Genomic DNA, 21,773 nt, shown 5'->3' on the forward strand with positions numbered 1-21,773 from the left:
AAGCCATTTTAAAAATGTATGATTTACCTTCACAAGCAAACGAATAGCATTGTGCTTTATTCCGCAATCCACAGCCACAATTTTGATTGGATTACCTTTTCCATATACTTTGACTTCCTGTTGATACATTTAGAAAAAAAGACATTGTTATTGGCAACTTATTTGTTATATGCATATCCTACCTTTCTTCCATTATGGAATGTAAGCAGCTGATAGAGTCTCACGTGGTCTCTGATAGAGGCACTAACGAGAACTAGGCTAGAACTAGACGCACTGTAAGTTTGCTGCGTCATGTTTCTACTGGCTATGTCGTGGGCTTAGTTAATTCTACAGACTTATTCCTCTGCAGTTAGTTAAAAAGCAAGGAACTCTATTAAGCCCTGAAAAAAGCTTAATCTGATTTAGCATGCTTAATCAAATATTGAAAGATGAGGTATAAATCTAAAATGCATACGTTTTTGTATGCATATAATACAGGCATCCATAAGAACCATTTTGGATTTTATAAATATTTTATTATTTTTTCAAGAAAAATATAAACATGAACATAAACATTATCAACACAATTGGTTTTCCCCTTCCCACGCCACCCCCAAAACAAAAGACTAAGGTGTCAAATTTTCCCATAAATCTATGTCCAGAGTTGGTGGGTGCCAATCCTCAGTGTGTTCATTTGAATATTTTATTAAAGAGTTAATTTTTTAAAAAAATTAAAAATGAATATTTTATAAAGGGGTGTCATATTTCAACAAAACCATCCATACGGGATACATCATTCAGGGCTTGTACTCTTTTAGTTAGTTTCTCAGATAAAGCAATTATCTTCTGTTTCCATTGCATGATCAAGTCCTTCCCAGCTCTCTGCTATAAGTAATCATGCTGCTCTGCTACCAAAATTAAAGTGATAACTTCCTTGTGTAGTAATTTGAGTATTTTTAAAGATTGTTAATAAACCTAGACATGGGCTACATTGTACATCCTGGTTCGTGTTTTTGTTTATTTCTGTAAATACTCTTTCCCAAAATACTTGCATTAATTCACATATAAAGTTGTACCAGTTTCCTTGCAGCCTTTCCAGCTATATTGGTTTATCAATATAGCTGAGTCTTACAGGTGTTAGATGATATCTATGTATAAATATTTTTATCTGATGTGGGATGTGGATGGGGATTGGGGGGGTGGGGGCTGTCCATAGATTGTTCCAATCTGCTTCTTCGATTTCTAAGCATAGGTCCTTTTCTCAATTTTCTTTACTAGCCAAGCATTGTCCATTGTTCAGCCATGTTCAGAATCAGTTTTTCAAATTGTGCCAATGGTCTAATTGCTTGAGATATAAACACTGAATCTGAGATTGAATGTATCACCTGATAGAATTAACAGCCAATTCACCCTGCATCCCCCCATTCTTCCCATGATTTGCCCTGCTGTGGGTGAAATATCAATTTCATAAAAGTGAATCTATCTGTACAATACTTTTTCCTTCCATTTGGCAAATGGGTTTGTTATCATTTCTAAGATAGTTTTGTTATGAATCAAAACTGGGATGCCTGGTATTCTGTGTTGCAGAGGTTTATCAAATTCCAATTCTATCCAGATCTTTTTTAAATTGTTTATCATGCTAAAGACATTTTCTATATGGGCTGCATCATGGTATCTTTGCAAATGTGGTAGGCTCATTTTTCCCTCTCTGGGAATGTTGATACAATACAGTCAGTTGAAGTTTAAGTCTCTTGCCTTGGTGAATGAATTTTTTTGAAATTTATTGGGGGTCTTTGCTGAACTACATACAGGCAGAATTTGGAAGAAAATTTTGGCAATACTCTACTCATCCAAGAGATGAGTGTCTTTGACCTTCTTTCAATATTTTTTTTAATGTTTTTCATCATTGGTAAATGTTAACATATTTAAAGTGTGTTCATGATTTTGTGGGTCCCCAAATATTTATTATATTGTAGGCAAAGTTTAAAACTAATTTTAGTTCGTATTTTCCATAACAACAGTCGTGCCTGATAAATTGGTTGTTTCCATGGTTTACCAATCAGAATTTCTGTGTTTTGCCTCAATAGTTTCTGGGCTCAATTCAAAGTGCAGTTTTGACATTATGTGGTTCAGAATCCCAATGCCAAAAAGACTGTCTTTCTCCAACATGTGCTCATCATCCCAAGGGAGGTGTGGAGTGTGAAGGCACAAGAATAGGCCTTTTCAGCGGTGGTTCCCTACTTAAAGAATGCTCTCCCCATGGAAGCAGCTATGGCAAAATCATTACTTGTTTTTAGCCACTAATAACATTATTTACTCAGTGCAGTGTGTGTGTGTGTGTGTGTGTGTGTGTGTGTGTGTGTGAGAGAGAGAGAGAGAGAGAGAGAGAGAGAGAGAGAGAGAGAGAACTTTAGGTCTTGCTTTATTGCTGCTTTTTATATTTGATTTAGATGGGTTTTTTCATTATATCTATTCTTGTTATACAAGTCAATTTGAGACACTTCAGTTTAAAAAGCAACAAATAAACACATACATAATGGTGACAGGGTGCTTGTAACCCTTTACAACTATTAATTAAAGTTTATTCTAGTGTTCAAATTCATACATTTGCCATTAGATTCTCTTTATTATTATTTTGGGCCTTTTCCCCCATTCTAACAGTCTTGTGGTTCATTTCATGAAATATACATAAACTGACCTAATAACATACTGCAATAATGGGGAATGAAGTCCTGAGAAGTTCTCCTTTAATTTTCTGTTTAAGAAAAAGATGAAGGAATCTTTAGTTCCTTCTCAGCAAATACGTAGTGTGTGAACCGTGTTGTATTTGATCCAGGACCCATCTGACCTATTTCCAGCAGTGGCCACCCAGGTAGAATGTGAAGGCAGTAGCTCTTCCCCACTGTTATCATCAGAAACTGATACTCTGAGATATACCATCTTTGAAGATGGAAGTACCATATGGCTGACTATTATTATTATTATTATTATTTATTATTATTATTATTAATATTCTATGGTGTGTTACCACCAATAATACAAAAGGGTTTATATCTGATTTAACAAAAGGCTAAACTAATGGAAAATAAAATGAGAGGGAGAAATGTTTTAGCCACTAATAATATATATATGCATCTCTTAATAAACCTATCTGCCATAAAATATTTCTAATCACCCTTTAAACATCTAAGCTGGTGGTTACCTATTTGTGGGAGATTAGCAGCCACAGTGGTGCCTCGCAAGACAAAAATAATCCGTTCCGCGAGTCTCTTCGTCTAGCGGTTTTTTCGTCTTGCGAAGCAACCCTATTAGCGGCTTAGCGGCTATTAAAGGCTTAGCGGCTTAGCGGCCAAAAGGCTATTAGTGGCTTAGCGGCTTAGAAAAAGGGGGGGAAGCAAAAAAAATTGCAAGACTCGCAAGCCCATAGAGAAATTCGTCTTGCGAAGTGCATCGAAAAACGGAAAACCCTTTCATCTAGTGGGTTTTTCGTCTTGCGAGGCATTCGTCTTGCGGGGCCCCACTGTATTCTTGCTACTTAGCATGAGAAGGGGCTGAGTCCACAGAGCTTTTTTGCTGATAGGCAGATACTCAGACCACAGAAATACAATTGATAGAGGGGGCTCTGTGTGATGTCATTTCCTCTCCTGAAGGTGCATATTGTACTTCCTGTTTGCCCTCTTTCTCCCTTTGACCAGCATTGGGTGCAGACATGCCTCTGTCTGCTCCAGCTTTAGGCACATGCCTAAAGGTAAAGGACCCCTGACAGTTAGATCCAGTCGCAGTTGACTCTGGGGTTGCAGCACTCATCTCGCTTTATTGGCTGAGGGAGCCAGCATACAGGTCATGTGGCCAGCAGGACTAAGACGCTTCTGGAGAACCAGGCAGTGCACGGAAATGCCATTTACCTTCCCGCCGGAGCGGCACCTATTTATCTACTTGCTCATGACGTGCTTTTGAACTGCTAGGTTGGCAGGAGCAGGGACCGAGCAACGGGAGCTCACCCCGTCGCGGAGATTCGAACTGCTGACCTTCTGATCGGCAAGCCCTAGGCTCAGTGGATTAGACCACAGCGCCACCCACATCCCTCTAATTCAAGATTAGAAGTAAGTAAATTATATATTTAAACTTGCTTTCCAAGTTGTTGACTGATTTTGTTATCCATGGGAAGAAAGAGAGAGCCAACTTACTTCATAGCTGGTATATAAAAACTATAACAAGTTTTTATAGCCTAATTCCTATGCTTTTAATTTTGCTGCCAAGGATGGGATTTTGAAACTCTGTTCAACCCCTGAATGTGGGCACCTGGAGATGAACTGCAATTAATATATCCTCTCCTATCCATTAAAACCCATCCCACACTATTCATCACAAACTGAGACCGTGAACTTCAAGTGAATTATGTGTTGTGTATAGCAGAACTTTTGGGGCTCTTCTGAATCTACTGCCCATTAATTTCATTGAGTGACCCTAGTATTACAAGAAAATTCTCTATACCATTTTCTCCACAGCCATACCATTCATGATTTTATATACTTCTATCATGATTTATGTTTTCTTTTTCAGCAGACTTTGTGGGAAATTAGCTTCATAAGCTTGCTGTTCACCATTTATTGCCCCACATTGGTACAGACCATTTGACCAACCTGTGGATTCTTAGATGCCTATTTTTTAATGCCTTTTGCACCCTTGCGCCTACTCCTGGGTAACCAAGAATGTTTTCCAGCAATGAGCAACTCAGCATTCTTCTTCCTCATCAAACCCACTGAACCTGAGACAGCTGCTATTTTAAAATGCACACTTTCCAAAGTCCATGTCTGATCTACTGCTGAGCAAACTATTTTTATTCTTTTAATAACCCCCTTTTAATCAGGCTCTTTTGGCATGCAGATATTTCACAGCTGGAAGGCTTCATGATAAGATGATAATCTCCTAACTGAATCATTTCACAGGTGAGCTCCCACTATTCAGGAGGAAAACAGAAGCTTCGCTCAGGAAAGTCTTATTTGAAGGGTACACAGATGCTATTAAAACACAAGTCCTTCGTGCAAATCTAAATATAGAGCCTGAGCTTCAACACTGTTGCATCACACAGCACTCAAAGCTGCTGAGCGGACACATTCTAGCTTCCTCATTCTACGTAGCTTCCTACCAAACTGCAGGCATATGGGAATCCTATCATTGCATGGCCCAGCTGCCCTGCCTGAGCCTAGCAGCGCTGCTGTTACTGGAAGAAAGAGTTCTAGTGATTCATTCCCCAGCCAAGAACTATAGACACATATGGTCCATGGTGTCCAGCTCTCCACATGTTATGGATTGTATGTTGATTCAGCAATCCTCGACAGTGCAAACTATTTAATGTAAACATCAAACTTCTACCCTTTGTTTTATACATGTACGTGAACTGGACAGATGTGAAGAAAGGCCAGAATAATGAGATGTGGTTGCAGGATATGGTCTGAAGGTACATGAAGCCATCGATTTGCTGAAGCTAAGCAGGCCTTGGTCTCGTCAGTGCCTGGATGGCTGACCACCGGAGAAGTAGGTTTATGCCACTTGGGGTTCCATGATGGAAGAAAGGCAGGACCAAAACATAAGGAAATAATCTGGCTCCTAATTAATATTGTATGGAAATAATATATTATATCTTCAGAAATACAGTGGTACCTCGGGTTACATACGCTTCAGGTTACAGACTCCACTAACCCAGAAATAGTGCTTCAGGTTAAGAACTTTGCTTCAGGATAAGAACAGAAATTGTGCTCCAGCGGCACGGCAGCAGCAGGCGGCCCCATTAGCTGAAGTGGTGCTTCAGGTTAAGAACAGTTTCAGGTTAAGTACAGACCTCCGGAACGAATTAAGTACTTAATCGGAGGTACCACTGTACACAATTTTGGTTATCTTTTTGTGGGAACCCGAATGTAACTCTCCTAAGTCAATAGCAAACTTCTTGAAGACAAAGCTGAGAAGCTTCCAACTGAATTAATATATTCTACAAGATGTAGCCTATTGTAGTTTCAAAGGCATAAATTAAAAAAAAAATCCTTTCTAACCTACCGTTGATAAGAAAACTCTTAAAATGCTACCACATTTTGATTTACATGGAAACAGTTGCCTGCTAGGACATAGATTATCATGTCCCATAATTACCACCATTGAAGAGCTTAGTTAATTGTCAGCTTTATTTGTGATGTTACTTTATAAGCCTATAAAATAAAGTTATAAAGATAATGAGATCACGGGAGTTCTGTTAATCTTTTTATATCTCATTTATGTATGCTATTTTCAGCATCTTTATAGCAAACCCTTCTTGTTAATGGCACAGACAATCAACAGCACCTACTCCTGCTGCTTATTTATTCTATAAAATAGCTTTAGATATCAGGCATTCCACTAGGGCTGGACTGAATTGACAGAAGCCATTTCTTAGACCTTTCACACACCTTGAAATCAGCATACCCTCCAACATTTCTCCAATGAAAATAGGGACGCCCTAAGGAAAAGCGGGGTATTCCGGGATCAACTCAGAAACTGGGACAGCTTCTGTAAGTCCTGGACTTTCCCTGGAAAATAGGGACACTTGGTGGGGTCTGAATCAGCTGTTTTACTTCAGTTACATTTTGAGGGTGACATGAAATTATTTTGGCTGAGGGGAACAGAATCAGAATGGCCACCATTTTGTTTTTCCTAGAAAACTCCATTCTTAGGTCTTATTTGAATTTGATGGCTTCCACACAGTCAAGAAGTCCACCCCTCCTAAGCTACTCACTTGGGACCACTACATAGTGGACTGCAGCAGAATCTCTACCCAAAAGAAAAAGAAACACTTTACAAAACAGGTGGATCTTTTTCCCCAGAAGCACATTTTGTTCAAGTAGTGCAATATTAAGTACTCCTCCAACCAAAAGAACTGATTGAAGAAGGCTGGCAAATAGGTCCACAAAGAAATGGTACAGACAGGACTACTGTACCAAGCCCAGGGTCAGCAAGTAGCCCAGACTCTCAGGTTTCATTTTTTAAAAAACAACCAAAGTCTTTTTTTCCCTTTTTGACTGAGAATTACGAAGCAAAATGAGAAGGCACTCATTTCATGGCTTTTTTTGGGGGGGAGGGGAAAAATAAATTTGGATCCCTTCCAGTCGGGATTCAGGCCTCATCATGGGACTGAAACTGCCTTGGTCGCAGTGGTCGATGACCTCCGGTCCAGCTCCAAGGGCCTTCTGGCAGTTCCCTCCCTGAGAGAAGCTAAGTTACAGGGAACCAGGCAGAGGGCCTTCTTGGTAGTGGTGACTGCCCTGTGGAACGCCCTCCCACCAGATGTCAAAGAGAACAACTACCAGACTTTTAGAAGACATCTGAAGGCAGCCCTGTTAGGGAAGCTTTTAATGTTTGATGTATTACGGTATTTTAATATTTTTTGGAAGCCGCCCAGAGTGGCTGGGGAAGGCCAGCCAGATGGGTGGGGTATAAATAAATTATTATTATTATTATTATTATTATTATTATTATTATTATTATTATTAAATTAAATATCCAAGGTTCCATTGAGCTTAATGGGACTTACTCAGTAAACATATTGAAGAATCAGCAGAATCATTTGGAGAAGAAAAGTTGGGGGCAGGTCCACTTCACAAAATTATTTCTTATCAAATTAAGGGGTCAATTCCACCATGTTTTGATCGAATCCCCTTCATGGACCACTGCCTTGCCGTGGCGAAGGGCTTGAATAACTCAGAGAAGCTATGAACTATGCCGAGCAGGGCACCCAAGATGAACAGGTCATAGTGGAGAGTTTTGACCAAACATGATCCACCTGGAGGAGGAACCGGCAAGCCACTCCAGTATCCCTGCCAAGAAAACTCCATGGACAAAGACAACAGGCATATAAAAGTTATGACGCTGGAAGATGAGCCCCTCAGGTCGGAAGGCGTCCAACATGCTACTGGGGAAGAGCGGAGGACAAGTACAAGTAGATCCAGAGCTGATGAAGCGGCTGGGCCAAAGCCGAAAGGACGCTCAGTTGCGGATATGCCTGGAAGCGAAAGGAAAGTCCAATGCTGTAAAGAAGAATATTGCATAGGAACCTGGAATGTAAGAACCATGAACCTGGGTAAGTTGGAGGTGGTCAAAAATGAGATGGCAAGAATAAATATTGACATCCTGGGCATCAGTGAACTAAAATGGACGGGAATGGGCGAATTCAGTTCGGATGATTATCATATCTACTACTGTGGGCAAGAATCCCATAAAAGAAATGGAGTGGCCCTCATAGTCAACAAAAGAGTGGCGAAAGCTGTACTGGGATGCAATCTCAAAAATGATAGAATGATCTCGATACGAATCCAAGGCAGACCTTTTAACATCACAGTAATCCAAGTTTATGCACCAACTACTGGTGCTGAAGAAACAGAAATTGACCAATTCTATGAAGACTTACAACACCTTATAGAAGTGACACCAAAGAAGGATGTTCTTCTCATTATAGGGGATTGGAATGCTAAAGTAGGGAGTCAAGAGATAAAAGGAACAACTGGCAAGTTTGGCCTTGGAGATCAAAACGAAGCAGGGCAAAGGCTAATAGAGTTCTGTCAAGAGAACAAGCTGGTCATCACAAACACGCTTTTCCAACAACACAAGAGACGACTCATGGACATCACCAGATGGGCAGCATCAAAATCAGATTGATTATATTCTCTGCAGCCAAAGATGGAGAAGCTCTATACAGTTAGTAAAAACAAGACCTGGAGCTGACTGTGGCTCAGACCATCAGCTTCTTATAGCAAAATTCAAGCTTAAACTTGACATCTAATAATACAAACCAGACCATAAAAAAGGTAAACCTCACATTCTGTGGGATAACCAGCCTCTGTAACCAAAATGCTCAAATCCGTGCTGTTCATTGAAAGAAAATTATATGAAAATGATTTATTGTTGGCATCTAACACCAAGTAAAACTGCAAAAATGTACAAACTAGTTCAAATCTGTGCTGGAAATGTAAAGGGAAGGAGGGTACTTTTTCCCAAATGTAGTGGACATGTACACTGGTAAAAGCTTTCTGGGAAATGATATATAATGAATTAAAGAAAATGTTTAAAACTACAGTCATACCTTGGGTTAAAGTCGCTTCAGGTTGAGCGTTTTCACGTTACGCTCTGCGGCGACCCAGAAGTAACAGTACGCGTTACTTCTGGGTTTCACCGCTTGTGCATGCGCAGAAGTGGCGAGTCGCGACCCACACACATGCCGACATGGGTTGCATTCTGCTCTGGATGCGAACGGGACTCTGGAACAGATCCCGTTCGCATCCAGAGGTACCACTGTACATTTGTTTATAGGTGAAGAGATACCAAAAGAGGATAAAAGACTTTTAATGTATACAATGATGGCAGCGAGAATGCTACTAGCTCGGAGATGGAAGGAAGGAGAATTACCAACTAGAGAAGAATGGCAGACAAAACTGATGGAGTATGCAGATATGGTGAAACTGATGGGGAAGTGTCAGGGAAGTGTCAGAGTAGCCCCCCTAATCCCATAACAGGAAGATCAGAAACCAGGACGATGAAATATTTTTAAAAGACTGGAGTAAATTCTTAATTCATTTAAAAGACCACTGTAAACAGTTAAAATCATTGGCAGGGATGCAATGACACTTGTAATGTGGAATTAACTACAATAACTGCGGATATATAACAGATGGGTGATGGTAAAAGTTGCAGAAAATTTTATTTTAAATATGGAACCCATGGAGGGAGAGAAGGAGGTCCGAAGGTTCAAAAGAACCTTTTATTGTAATGCTTGAAATGGTTAAAGCTAAAATGTATAAAATTATGTAAAACCAATAAAAAATATTATAACAAAAAACAAAATTCTCAAATCCGATTAATGCATGAAGGAGGCACTTGGAGGAGGCAATTTTCATTAAGGCCACTGTGGCCAGAGACTTCACCAGTGTTTCCTGATCTTTGTGACAGTCCTGTGTTCTTCATCATACCCAATATCCACCATAAGAGTCAGCTCATCCTACTCCTCGCAATTTCAAGATTCTCTGGACCTTAGTTATTCCGGATAGATGGCATACTTCATTCCAGAGCTGACCAGTTCTGACAATTAGGAAATGTTACTTGATAATATGTCAGCTAATTGAATTTTATTTAGGAAAACTAAATGGAAATAATCCACAAAGGGTAGATGAGGAGAAGGGAGAGTCTCCATTGCACTGCCCTTCCTTCAATCCTAAGCACAGGAGTCAATTCTAGCTCTCCCCAAAACAAGTTAACTGGAAGCAACTCAGTTAGCAATTCCATCCAGAAGTTGCCCCTGTCCTTTGAAGACACGCTGAACATACCTGACCTGCTCTTTCTCCAGCCAAGCCTGTTTCTAGCAGATACACATTACTCAAACTCGTCATGAAATTTGTAGGAAATGCGACTAGCACACTAAAAGTGGAATGTTTACCTTTGTTGAAATTTCAGCTATCAAGTTTCTCTTGTTTGAATCCAAAAATTGCACAGGTTGACCCTCAAATTCAATCTTCCCAAGAATAGTTCCCTGTTGAGAAAAAAATAAAACAAATGATAGCATTTTATATTTTATCATTATTAAATTTATAAATTGCCCTTCATCCCAAGATCACAGGTTGGTTTACAACATAAAACATAAAATAAAAACACAAAATATATAACATGACAACAAACTGGGAGCCACCACAGAAAAGGCCTGGATCTCTTGCAGAGGAGGCACATGATTCAAGGCCTCATATGATGAGCATAGGTTATTTATGTGCATCAGTAGAAGCTTGAACTGAGCACTGCCCCAAACCCCTGCTTAGAGGAACACATTTTACCCTGGATGTAATTACACAGAGACTTTTAGTATAAAATAAAAAGCTATTAAGAAATACATGTTGGATAATAAAGATCCTAGATCTATCTAACTTGGAGGAACAAAGAGAAAGAGACAAAAGAAAAACGTCCCTTCTCCTGAAGTGAGATTGAGAAGGAGGATGAATACAAAGTTATGTCAGCTACCCTGAGAGTTTCAATCTAATATCAGAAGGAAGGTCAGCACAGGTTAGGTCAGAAAGACTGCCTAGGAAATTTGGAGGTTCCACTCTCTATCTACTTTCTCCCCATGCAAACCTACCAGCCTTAATGCAAGCTGAAATGCATTCCAGCGCCTCCAGCAACAGATGAGTGCACACAAGAAAGGAGAGTGGCATCAGGTAATGGGGGAGAAAATTTCTTAGGAACTGAAATAGTTACTGTTAAGTTGTGGGTGAACATATCAGACGACACAGTGATTCTTCAAACAGCTCTTGTTTATTCAGAGGCCAGAACAGAACTGACTGAAGGGCTCAGTCAGCCTGCTTATATAGAGCTCCAGTACAACGTTACTGTAGCAACTTTCTAAAACTATCCAATCACTGAACGTCACTTTCGATCCTTCATTTGCATAAAAACTATCCAATCACAGCCAAGAGAGGATTCCCAGGTAAGATCCTCCCTCTGGCCTGGTCTCCTTGGCAACGCTTCCCCCAGGTGGGATTGGACAACTGACTGAGGTAGGCGGAGACCTCCAGGTATCCCACCTGAGGGAAGGCAAAGCCAAGCCTATGCTGTTGGAGCCGCTCCAGATCTAGGGTTGCATGCGTCCACGCAAAGGGCGCCCCCCGTTTTAAGCGGGGAGCGGTCATTCTAAAACTATCCAATCACTGAACGTCACTTTCGATCCTTCATTTGCATAAAAACTATCCAATCACTGAATGTCACTTTCGATCCTTCATTAACTATCTACAGTATCCCCCTGCTGGCCCAGGGTGAGAATTTCAGTACATAACAGTTACCCAACAACTTTATAACTTTTTAAAATTAGACAGCCTAAACTGAGTAAAGAAGAGAGAATGAAGACAACTGAGGGTTTCACATCTCTAAATTCCAACAGCAAAATCTGCTCTTTTTTGAGTTATAATGCACCAACCTGACTAAGGAGTAGCAATAAGGTACTGTTAAAAAATATATATCCAACTATAAATGAACCAATTTTTTACATGATTCAGCTCTCAATACTAATCTTTTAATCTTGATCCATCTGAACTCCCTGCCCCAAGAATTTTCCACACTTTTGCCTGATTCACACCAAGTTGTTTGTTTGAGGTTTTGTCATTCTGCCATTTTATGGATGTCCATTATGTGGACACTGTGCATTTCTGATAATGTCTATCAGCATATTGGCGTATGACTCTTAATGGAATGCCAGTTCTGTTAAGGGTGGCACTGGGCTTTAGGAGGAGAGTGAACGGTTTCATCCAGGGCAAAGGGGGCGGTGAGGGGATGTGTGTGGCTCCCCACCACCTGGCAGCCTCGGGACCTCTCGCCGTGGCGGAAGGAGCCATGTCTCTTGTGTGTGTGTTGCCCCTCATATTTTCCCCCATCACACGACCTGCTGCCCCTGCAGATATTCCTTCTGCTCACCCCAAGCATTCTCCTCCATCTCAACCCACATTGCTAGGGAGCGAGGCGTCTCCAAAGAGTGAGGGGACCCAGCACACCGCCACCACTGAAGAGACCAAAGGGGTGGGTAGGGCAGCTTAGTCCTGCTGCTGTGGAGCTTCTACCAAACTCGGTCCCACTGCTGTGGAGCCCCCCCCCCCCCCGCCACTCCCACTCCCACTAACATCCTCATTGCAAGAAAGAGGAGAGGCAGAAAGAAGAGCTAACTTGTCCATGGCTAGGGGGCGCAATCTGGATGGTTCTGCCAGGGGTGCAACATCACCCAGCTATGGCTCCGCAGGGAGCAGGTCTTTCTTCCAGCACTCAGGCTGCAGCAATGCCCCTCCAGCCTCCCAGGAGCCTTTTAGTGGTTTGACAAGGCCCTCAGCAATTCTACTCATTGTAAACGGTCACTTCAGCTCCTTAGAAATTTCCTATTTCTTGCAATTCTGCAGATATTATTCACATTTTTAGCTAGCTGTTTTAGTAAGAAAGCACTATTGAAACACTGAATTTCAACAGAAGAGATTTAAACATGCACTCAGGTTTCCCTTTGAAATAAAGGAAAGAAGGGAGGAAGGAGAGAGAAATATGGGAATTCAAGGGTATATTGTGGCCTGCTTGGCCACAAAGAAATAAAGCAAATTAATGGAAAATCAAGGTCCATTTAGGACATAAGAAAGCTTTGTATGCTCTATAATCAGCTAGCAAACCTGAACTGCTCCCCTTTCTTTTTCTTAATATCTAACAAGAGGAAGAGTTCTGTGGAATTCAGAGGCTTGCACAGTAGTTTGTGATTTATAGTTGGTTCTGATACAGGGTTTATTGTGGTAGCCCAGTGTGGTGGTGTTGTTGTTGTTTTATAATGGACCAGCACAGCTATTTGTGTTTTTCATCTACCTTGTTCCGAATTATTTTAGAAAGCATCCTGGTATCAATACCATAAAGTGCCGGGACCTGAAAAAAAGACAGATACAGGCAGATTAGAATTTAGAAACCTAAGTCAGTTACATTCCCAACAGAATATTGAAACTAGCTCCCTTTGTGGAAGACCATCCTGGAAATCCTAAGTTATATTCAATGCAACACTAAAGGGGAATGTTCCATCAGTACGATTTCTTCTTGTGCAACAGATTGTTTTCCTCCTCTCTGCCCCCCACTCCCTCTAGATCTGTTCTTCCAACCATTGTAGGAAAATGGTTGTTTATGCCTATGTGGTAAAATGGGTGCATGGGTGGAAATTTACTGCAGCCTGACCTTTTGGCAGGGCAGGCTGTGCTGGGCATGATCAGCGCGTGAACACCTCATGCTAGGCCAGTGATTGGTCCATATAGTGTAGCCTGATAATGGGGTGATCTCCATGTATGGTATTGTACTTATCTGCAGAGTTGATACAATGTTGCAAGTTTTTTACTGTTCATAATAAATGTTGGGCTGCAGCAGCTTTTTAGCAGTTAAGTTAAGCTTTGAGGCTGGTTAGGCCCTTTCAATCCATTCTGGCGTGAGACTGATTATTTTATGACGAGCAGGCCCTCGTCAAACCATCCCAATTTAGGGGTGGTATATACAAGGGGGCATGGAGGATAAGTGCTAATCCTTGCATTAGTGTAAAGATGTAGTGCTCGATGTTCAGAAAAGCTCCCGTTAAAACTAGCAGTGATCTCAAACAGAAGCAACATTTTAGCAGAGTCTACGAATCATGCTCTCTAAAGTCCAGTTCTTACGTTGTTTTTGCAACAGTCACCATGTGATAGTTTTGCCATGCCAGTATTACACGTTGAATATTATGTTTACTTTATTCTTGTGTGGGATAACTTCTACGTAGGGAAAACATTGTGCTTAACCGTCATGCTTCCTATTGGGCGTGTCCACATTACAACATTAAATTGACTTTAAAGTACTAACTTCCATATCTTCTACCAAAGCATCTTGGAAACTGAATTTGGCAATATGTTTAGAGAGAAACTTCTCTTGTGAAAGCTAGCTCCCCCTATGTGCTCCATCTAAGCAATTCCCAAGGTTCCTTGGTGGGGAGGGAACATATAGATTAAACCAGTTTAAATCTGTAGTGCTCCTTGAGAGAATTCTCTTTCAAAAAAATCACAGGTTACAGGGCTTGGGACAGGCCAACAGCTCAACCATTTTAAAATATAACCTGACATTCCAAATGTACTAATCAATGAACCAGAGTGGGAGGGAGTGAAAATGCAACTTTTGTTACAAGTTTTGCAAAATCCTGCTGAAGACAAAGATTTCTAGAGTTGTTTTAGTGCATGGGTAGGCAACCTAAGTCCCGGGGGCCGAATCCGGCCCAGTCGCCTTCTAAATCCAGCCCGCGGATGGTCCGGGAATCAGCGTGTTTTTACATGAGTAGAATGTTTACTTTTATTTAAAATGCATCTCTGGGTTATTTGTGGGGCATAGGAATTCGTTCATTTTTTTCCTTGAAAATATAGTCCAACACCCCACAAGGTCTGAGGGACCGTGGACAGGCCCTCTGCTGAAAAAGTTTGCTGACCCCTGTTTTAGTGTAACAGGTAGGCATCTCAAAAAAAGCAACAACTGAACAATAATTTTGAATAACGATGCTCAAGCCATTCAATGCCAAATGGTTTTAAAAACTAGTTCCACTACAGCAAGTGATTTGCTCTTGGTTATCCAAAAAAATATTCCTCACCTTTTCCTCTTTCAGCCATTCTGCGAGGGTCTTGACAGCTCGCCAGTGACTGTACTCATTGCTATAATCCAACACCAGCAAGCCTGAAACCTGTGAAGAATGACAGCAAATCTGACTGTAAAATGTAATTTTAAATTATAACCTGAAGTCTGTCTTACAACGAACCAAAAGAATTTGACAATCAGAAACATTTTCACTTTGAGTTTGTATCAGAAGGATGCAAAGGATACATTTCTAGATGATCTCATATACCTTACAGAAAGACTATGAGGGATACCAATATAGGTAAAGGTAAAGGGACCCCTGACCATTAGGTCCAGTCATGGCCGACTCTGGGGTTGCGGCGCTCATCTCATTTTATTGGCCGAGGGAGCCGGGGTACAGCTTCTGGGTCACGTGGCCAGCATGACTAAGCCGCTTCTGGAGAACCAGAGCAGCGCACGGAAACGCCGTTTACCTTCCCACCGGAGCGGTACCTTTTTTTTTTTAATAAATATTTATTAAAAATTTTTGATACAAATGCACAAATAATAAACAACATTACTTATATCAAAACGTGATTTCATCACTTCTTTGGACTCCCTCACGTCTCCCGCTCCCACTTACATCGTTAAAAAGTTTTTCCAAGCAAATTATCAACTTGTTTACAATCTTATATCCACTCATTTAAATACAATCTAGCAATTCTCCAAAAGGTTTGTGTTTTCTTTAATCTCACTTATCATCAAATTCAAATCTAATTTAGTGGTGGCCGGTTATTTATAATCTAGCATCCTTCTTAACATTCAACCAAATTACAATGTTTTTGTAAATACGTCTTAAATTTCTTCCAGTCTTCCTCGATCCTCTCTTCTCCCAGGTCTCGGATTCTGCCAGTCATCTCAGCCAGTTGCATATAGTCCATCAGCTGCATCTGCCACTCTTCCAGTGTGGGTAGATCTTGCGTTTTCCAGTTCTTAGCGATGAGTATCCTTGCTGCCGTTGTTGCATACAGAAAAAATGTTCGGTCCTTCTTTAACACCTTCTGGCCGACAATACCCAGAAGGAAGGCCTCTGGTTTCTTAGTGAAGGTATACTTAAATACCTTTTTCAACTCATTATATATCATTTCCCAGAAGGCCTTCACTTTAGGGCAAGTCCACCAGAGATGAAAGAATGTTCCTTCATTTTCCTTACATTTCCAACATTTATTATCAGACGAATGGTATATTTTGGCAAGTTTAACTGGGGTCATGTACCACCTATATATCATTTTCATTACATTTTCCTTCAGAGCATTACATGCGGTGAAGTTCAGCCCAGTGGTCCACAACCTTTCCCAGTCCTCAAACATAATGTTATGCCCAATGTCCTGTGCCCACTTTATCATAGCCGATTTAACCATTTCGTCTTGTGTGTTCCATTTTAACAGCAAGTTATACATTCTAGATAGTACCTTAGTCTTTGGTTCTAACAATTCTGTTTCCAACTTCAATTTCTCCACCTGGAACCCTAACTTTCTGTCATTTTTAAAAACTTCTTTAATCTGAGCGTAATGTAACCAGTCTCGCACTTTATCCTTCATTTTCTCCAAACTCTGCAATTTCCAATTGTCTCCATCTTTTTCTAATATTTCCCAATATTTTGGCCATTTGGCCTCCATATTGGGTCTTTTTCGGGCCTTAGCTTCCAGAGGCGAGAGCCACCTCGGAGTCTTATTTTCCAATAAGTCTTTGTATTTTGTCCAGACATTAAATACTGCTTTCCTGACAATATGGTTCTTAAAGGCCTTATTGATCTTAACCTTGTCATACCATAAGTATGCATGCCAACCAAAAGCATTGTTAAAACCTTCCAGATCCAGTACATCAGTGTCTTCGAGAAGTAGCCAGTCTTTTAGCCAGCAGAAAGTTGCGGCTTCATAGTACAACTTTAAGTCTGGCAGGGCAAAGCCCCCTCTTTCTTTCGCATCAGTTAATATCTTAAACTTAATTCTGGGCTTTTTGCCCTGCCAGACAAATTTAGAGATATCTCTCTGCCACTTCCGGAAGCACTCCGTCTTGTCCACAATCTGTAGTGTTTGAAACAAAAACAACATCTTTGGCAATACATTCATCTTAATAGCAGCAATTCGGCCTAACAAAGAAAGCTTCAATTTTGTCCAACTATCCAAGTCTCTCTTAATTTCAGACCAACATTTTTCATAATTGTCCTTAAATAGACTCAGATTTTTTACTGTTATATTTACCCCTAGGTACTTTACTTTTTTTACCACCGTTAGTTCTGTTTCTCTCTGAAACTGTTCTGACTCTGTATCTGTCAAGTTTTTCCCCAACACCTTAGTTTTCTGTTTATTTAGTTTAAATCCCGCCACCCGACCAAAATCTTGAATCAATTGTAATACTCTTTTCGTACTAGATTCTGGCTCCTGCAGGGTCAAAACTAGGTCATCTGCAAAAGCTTTAAGTTTATATTGTTTCGCTCCGACCTGAATCCCTTGCACCAACCGGTCCCCTCTGATCATATTCAAGAGCACCTCCAGAACCGAAATGAATAACAAAGGGGAAATCGGGCAGCCTTGTCGTGTTCCTTTTTCAATTTTAAACTCTTCTGTAACCACATTGTTAACTATCAATTTAGCCTTTTGTTCTGAATATATTGCTTCAATCCCATTTTCAAAACCCCGTCCCACTCCCATTTCTTTTAAATTTCCCTTCATAAATTTCCAAGAGATATTATCAAAGGCCTTCTCCGCATCTATGAAAATTAACACTGCTTTTATGTTTATGTCTGTTTGCAAAAGTTCCAAGATGTCAGTAATGTTTCTTGTATTAGCAAACATGTGTCTACCTGGGAGAAAGCCTGCCTGGTCTTTATGGATTACTTCATTTAGAACTTTTTAAAATCTTCTTGCCAAAACGTCTGCAAATATTTTGTAATCCACATTTAAAAGGGAGATGGGACGATAGTTCTTGAGTTGTGTCTTTTCAGATTCCGATTTGGGTATCAATGTGATGAAAGCTTCCTTCCACGATTCCGGCGCCCTCTTCCCCTCTATAATTTCATTGCTGACCTCCATCAGTGGTTGTATCAAATAGTCTTTTAATGTCTTGTAATACTTGGAGGTCAACCCGTCTGGTCCTGGAGATTTGCCCAATTGCATGTTCTGAATGGCTTGTTCAATCTCTTGTCGTGTTATTTTACTATTCAGGAGTGATCTATTTTCTTGTGAGAGTTTTTTAAGTCCATTTTTTCCCAAAAATTGTTTAATCTCTACCTCATCCTGCGGCCCTTGAGTATATAATTTTTTGAAATATTTCTGAAAACATTTTCTAATCTCCACGGGGTTCTGAATGTTTCTTCCTTCAATTTCCAAATTTGTAACTGTATTTAATTTTTGTCTCTTCTTCAACTGCCACGCTAGCAGTTTCCCACATTTGTTTGCCGATTCAAAGGTTTTTTGTTTCATTAGTTTAATCTTCCACTCTATTTCCTGATTTATCAGTTTAGAATATTGTGCTTGATGAAGTTTGATTTCTCTCAGAATCGGCTGTGACTTCGGATTTAATCTTAACTTCTTCTCTAATTCTTTGATTTTCTCCAAAATCTTGTCTTTCCTCTCGTTTTGTGTCCTTTTCTTTACAGCATTCTGTTGTATCAAGAACCCCCTCATCACGGCTTTGCTTGCGTCCCAAATAGTTCTTTTTTCCACCGTAGTGTTCATATTTATCTCAAAGTAGTCCTTCAAAGTTTTTTGGGCCTTCTTAATGATCTCCTGATCTCTAAACAAATTGTCATTCATCTTCCATCTAAAGGAACCGGTTGGTAATAGTGTCATATCCATTTTCAGTGCATTATGGTCGGAGCAGGTTTTTGGGCAGATTTCCACCTTTCTGACCTTGGGTGCCAGACCTCTAGTTATCCATATTTGGTCGATTCTTGTCCAAGTCAGCTGGGCTTCAGAGAAAAATGGTCCTTCTCTTCCCAAGGGGTTTCTCACTCTCCAGATATCAATCCAATCCATATTGTCTGTCATTTCAAAAAAGGTCTTTGGTAGTCTTCCGTCTTTTGTGACGTTTTGGCTTTGTGACTTATCCATGTTAGTTGATACGACCCCATTCATGTCTCCCATCATAATGATGTTGTTATAGTCCAGATAATCCAGCATAATCTCATGCAACTTCTTATAAAATTCCGATTTACCTTCATTTGGAGCATAAATTCCTAATATCAGGATTTTCTCTCCTTGATGTTGTATTTCGATTGCCAAAATTCTTCCATGTTCATCTTTAAATAGAAATTTGGGTGAAAGGCTCTCTTTTGCATATATCACCACACCTCTCTTCTTTATTGTGTCTGAAGATATGAATTCCTGGCCGAGCCTTTTATTTATTAATACTTTTCTGTGGAGCCTAGTCACATGTGTTTCTTGTAAACAAATAATGTCCAATTGTTCCTTTTTTAATATGTGAAAAATTTTCCTCCTTTTTTCCGGAATGTTACAGCCATTTATATTCCAGCTTAAAAGTTGCAGAGACATCCTGAATAAATCTGGTTATTTTCCTTGGGGTGGTACTTTGTTCTCCGGGTCTTTAGGGTCCAATGGTGCAGGTACCCCTGGTGGTTCAGGCCCCGCGGGTAGTTCAAGTCCTTTATGAAGGTCCTCTCTGTATGCAGTCAGAAACTTATCTCTATCTTCCAATGTTCTAATTTTGATCTTCTTCCCTCTGAAAGTGAAAGATAATCCTTGGGGAAAGTCCCACCTGAAGATGATTGAGTTGCTCCTCAACAATTTTACTAGTTCCAAATAGTCAGATCTAAGGTCCAACAGTTGTTTAGGGATGTCCCTGTAAATTTCAATTCTTTTGTCCGAAATGTCCAGTGACTTTCCGTAATGCAGGCCCAAAATCTTGTCCCTTTCCTCCTTTGATCTCAACGTTATCAAACAGTCTCTGGGCTTCTCTTTTTTTATAAGTCTTCCAAGCCTGAAAGCTGATACAATTTTAAAGTATTTTTCCTCTAGGTTCCAAAACTTGGAAAATTCTTTAGTCAGAAACTCAGCTAGGTTGCCTTCTTCCACTTCTGGTATCGACCTTATCCTTAAATTGGTCTCCCTGTTCCGAAGTTCTATCATAGAAAGATAGGTCTGATGTTCACCTACTTGTTTACTGAGTGGTCTTACCTCTTTTTCTAACTCTCCCAGTCTTTGGCTGGTATCCTCAGCCAATTTCTGATTTTCACCTGCCGCCTCCTTCAGTTCTCCAATTGCTTGAGCATTCTGTGCAACTTGTCCAGTTAATCTATTTAAACATTCTGTATTTTGATCAATTTTGGCTGTTTGCTGATCAACTTTTCCATCCAAAGACTCCAATTTTTCAAGAATTCTCTCTAAAATGGAGCCAGTTGTTCCTGAGGCCATATCTTCCAATTGTAATTCCTCAGTTTCTCCCTCCCCTGCCCGTGGCAAAGAAGCAGCTTCTTCCTCAGAAGGCAAAGTAGGCACAGATGATCTGCGTGCCTGTGAGGCTGCGGTTAAAGTTGTTAGAGTTGTTTGTCTGGTTTTTGGTCCCTTTCTTTTTGCGCCACTCATTCCAAAGTTATCTAAAAGTCAAGGTCAAGCTGAGTTGTTCCCATGAGAAAGCAACGGCCCAGATGGTAACAGTCAAACAGGAGGCCGGGAAAAGGAAAGTAAAACAATGTCACTGCTGTGAGTCCCAAATCCTCTAGGGGGAGCTTAAAATGTCTTTAGGGAAGAGATCAATTCCAATAAAATAAAATCTAATTCAATATCCAGGAACCCTCACTAAGATAGATTTTGGCAGAGTTAGTATTTAAAAAGCCACAATGTTTCAGACAGTGCTTACTGGAATTCCGAAAGGTGCTTCAAAATAGCAAGTCCAGACTCCCTCAGATTATTTCAAAGTTTCAGTTCAAAGTATCCAAATCTGCAGGCTGAGTGCTCAGCTACTCAGGCAGTTCCAGCACCTGGGTTTCTTGCTTAAATTGTAATCCAAATAGAAGAAAGGTATCACAATCCCATAGAAGTCATGAAATCAATTACTTAGAGTCCTTAATCTGCTTAAAATTAATTTCAGTGGGTGCCCAGATCAGTTAAATTGAAAGTTCGCTCTTTGCCTCCACTTCTCCAGCTCTTTACTTTGAAGTTCAGTGTCAGCGGAAGACGGACTTCCTGTTTTTCGTCACTCCGCTTTCGGCCAAATTCAATATTCTTAAATCTTAAGGTTTTGTATAGTCCTTGTTACTCACGGGTTGTTGTTTTCCGAATCAGAAGTTTCAAGGAAGAAAGGTCAGCGCTCACCGGCAGCAGCAACGCGGCTTCGCTCCGCTGATTGCGTGATGACCCACAGCGCCGCTACCCCCTCCGCGATCTGGAGCCCCTTACGGGGTCCCTTCAACGTTTCGGGGGCCGCTCCTGGCGCCCGCCGGGTCCCGAGGCCACAGGCTTCTGCCGCCTGTGGTTTTTCAAAGTGGGTCTCCGCTTCACCGCAGCGGACGACCCGTTCTCAGCGGAGCTTCCCTCTCCCAGTTAGAAGAGGGCAGCCATTGCCGTTCGCGCCGCCTCCGGAAGTCCGGAGCGGTACCTATTTATCTACTTGCACTTTGACATGCTTTCGAACTGCTAGGTTGGCAG

General features: G+C 40.7%; 1 protein-coding gene across 3 annotated transcripts in view; it reads right to left on the reverse strand.

Annotated features, from left to right (window-relative positions):
• Window positions 1–21,773, reverse strand: part of CPS1 (carbamoyl-phosphate synthase 1) — a 195,529-nt gene that overhangs the window by 117,428 nt on the left and 56,328 nt on the right. For 2 of the 3 annotated variants that reach the window (XM_083703940.1, XM_083703938.1), the window contains exons 4-7: window positions 15,143–15,232; window positions 13,366–13,422; window positions 10,433–10,525; window positions 28–117 (exon numbers count right to left, since the gene is read on the reverse strand). In XM_083703940.1, coding sequence (XP_083560066.1) covers window positions 28–117; window positions 10,433–10,525; window positions 13,366–13,422; window positions 15,143–15,232 — 330 coding nt within the window. The remainder of the gene's footprint in view (window positions 1–27; window positions 118–10,432; window positions 10,526–13,365; window positions 13,423–15,142; window positions 15,233–21,773) is intronic. The other variant, XM_083703939.1, reaches the window with a different exon arrangement.

This window comes from Podarcis gaigeae, assembly GCF_964106915.1.
Source record: "Podarcis gaigeae genome assembly, chromosome: 1".
Lineage (NCBI taxonomy): Eukaryota > Metazoa > Chordata > Lepidosauria > Squamata > Lacertidae > Podarcis > Podarcis gaigeae.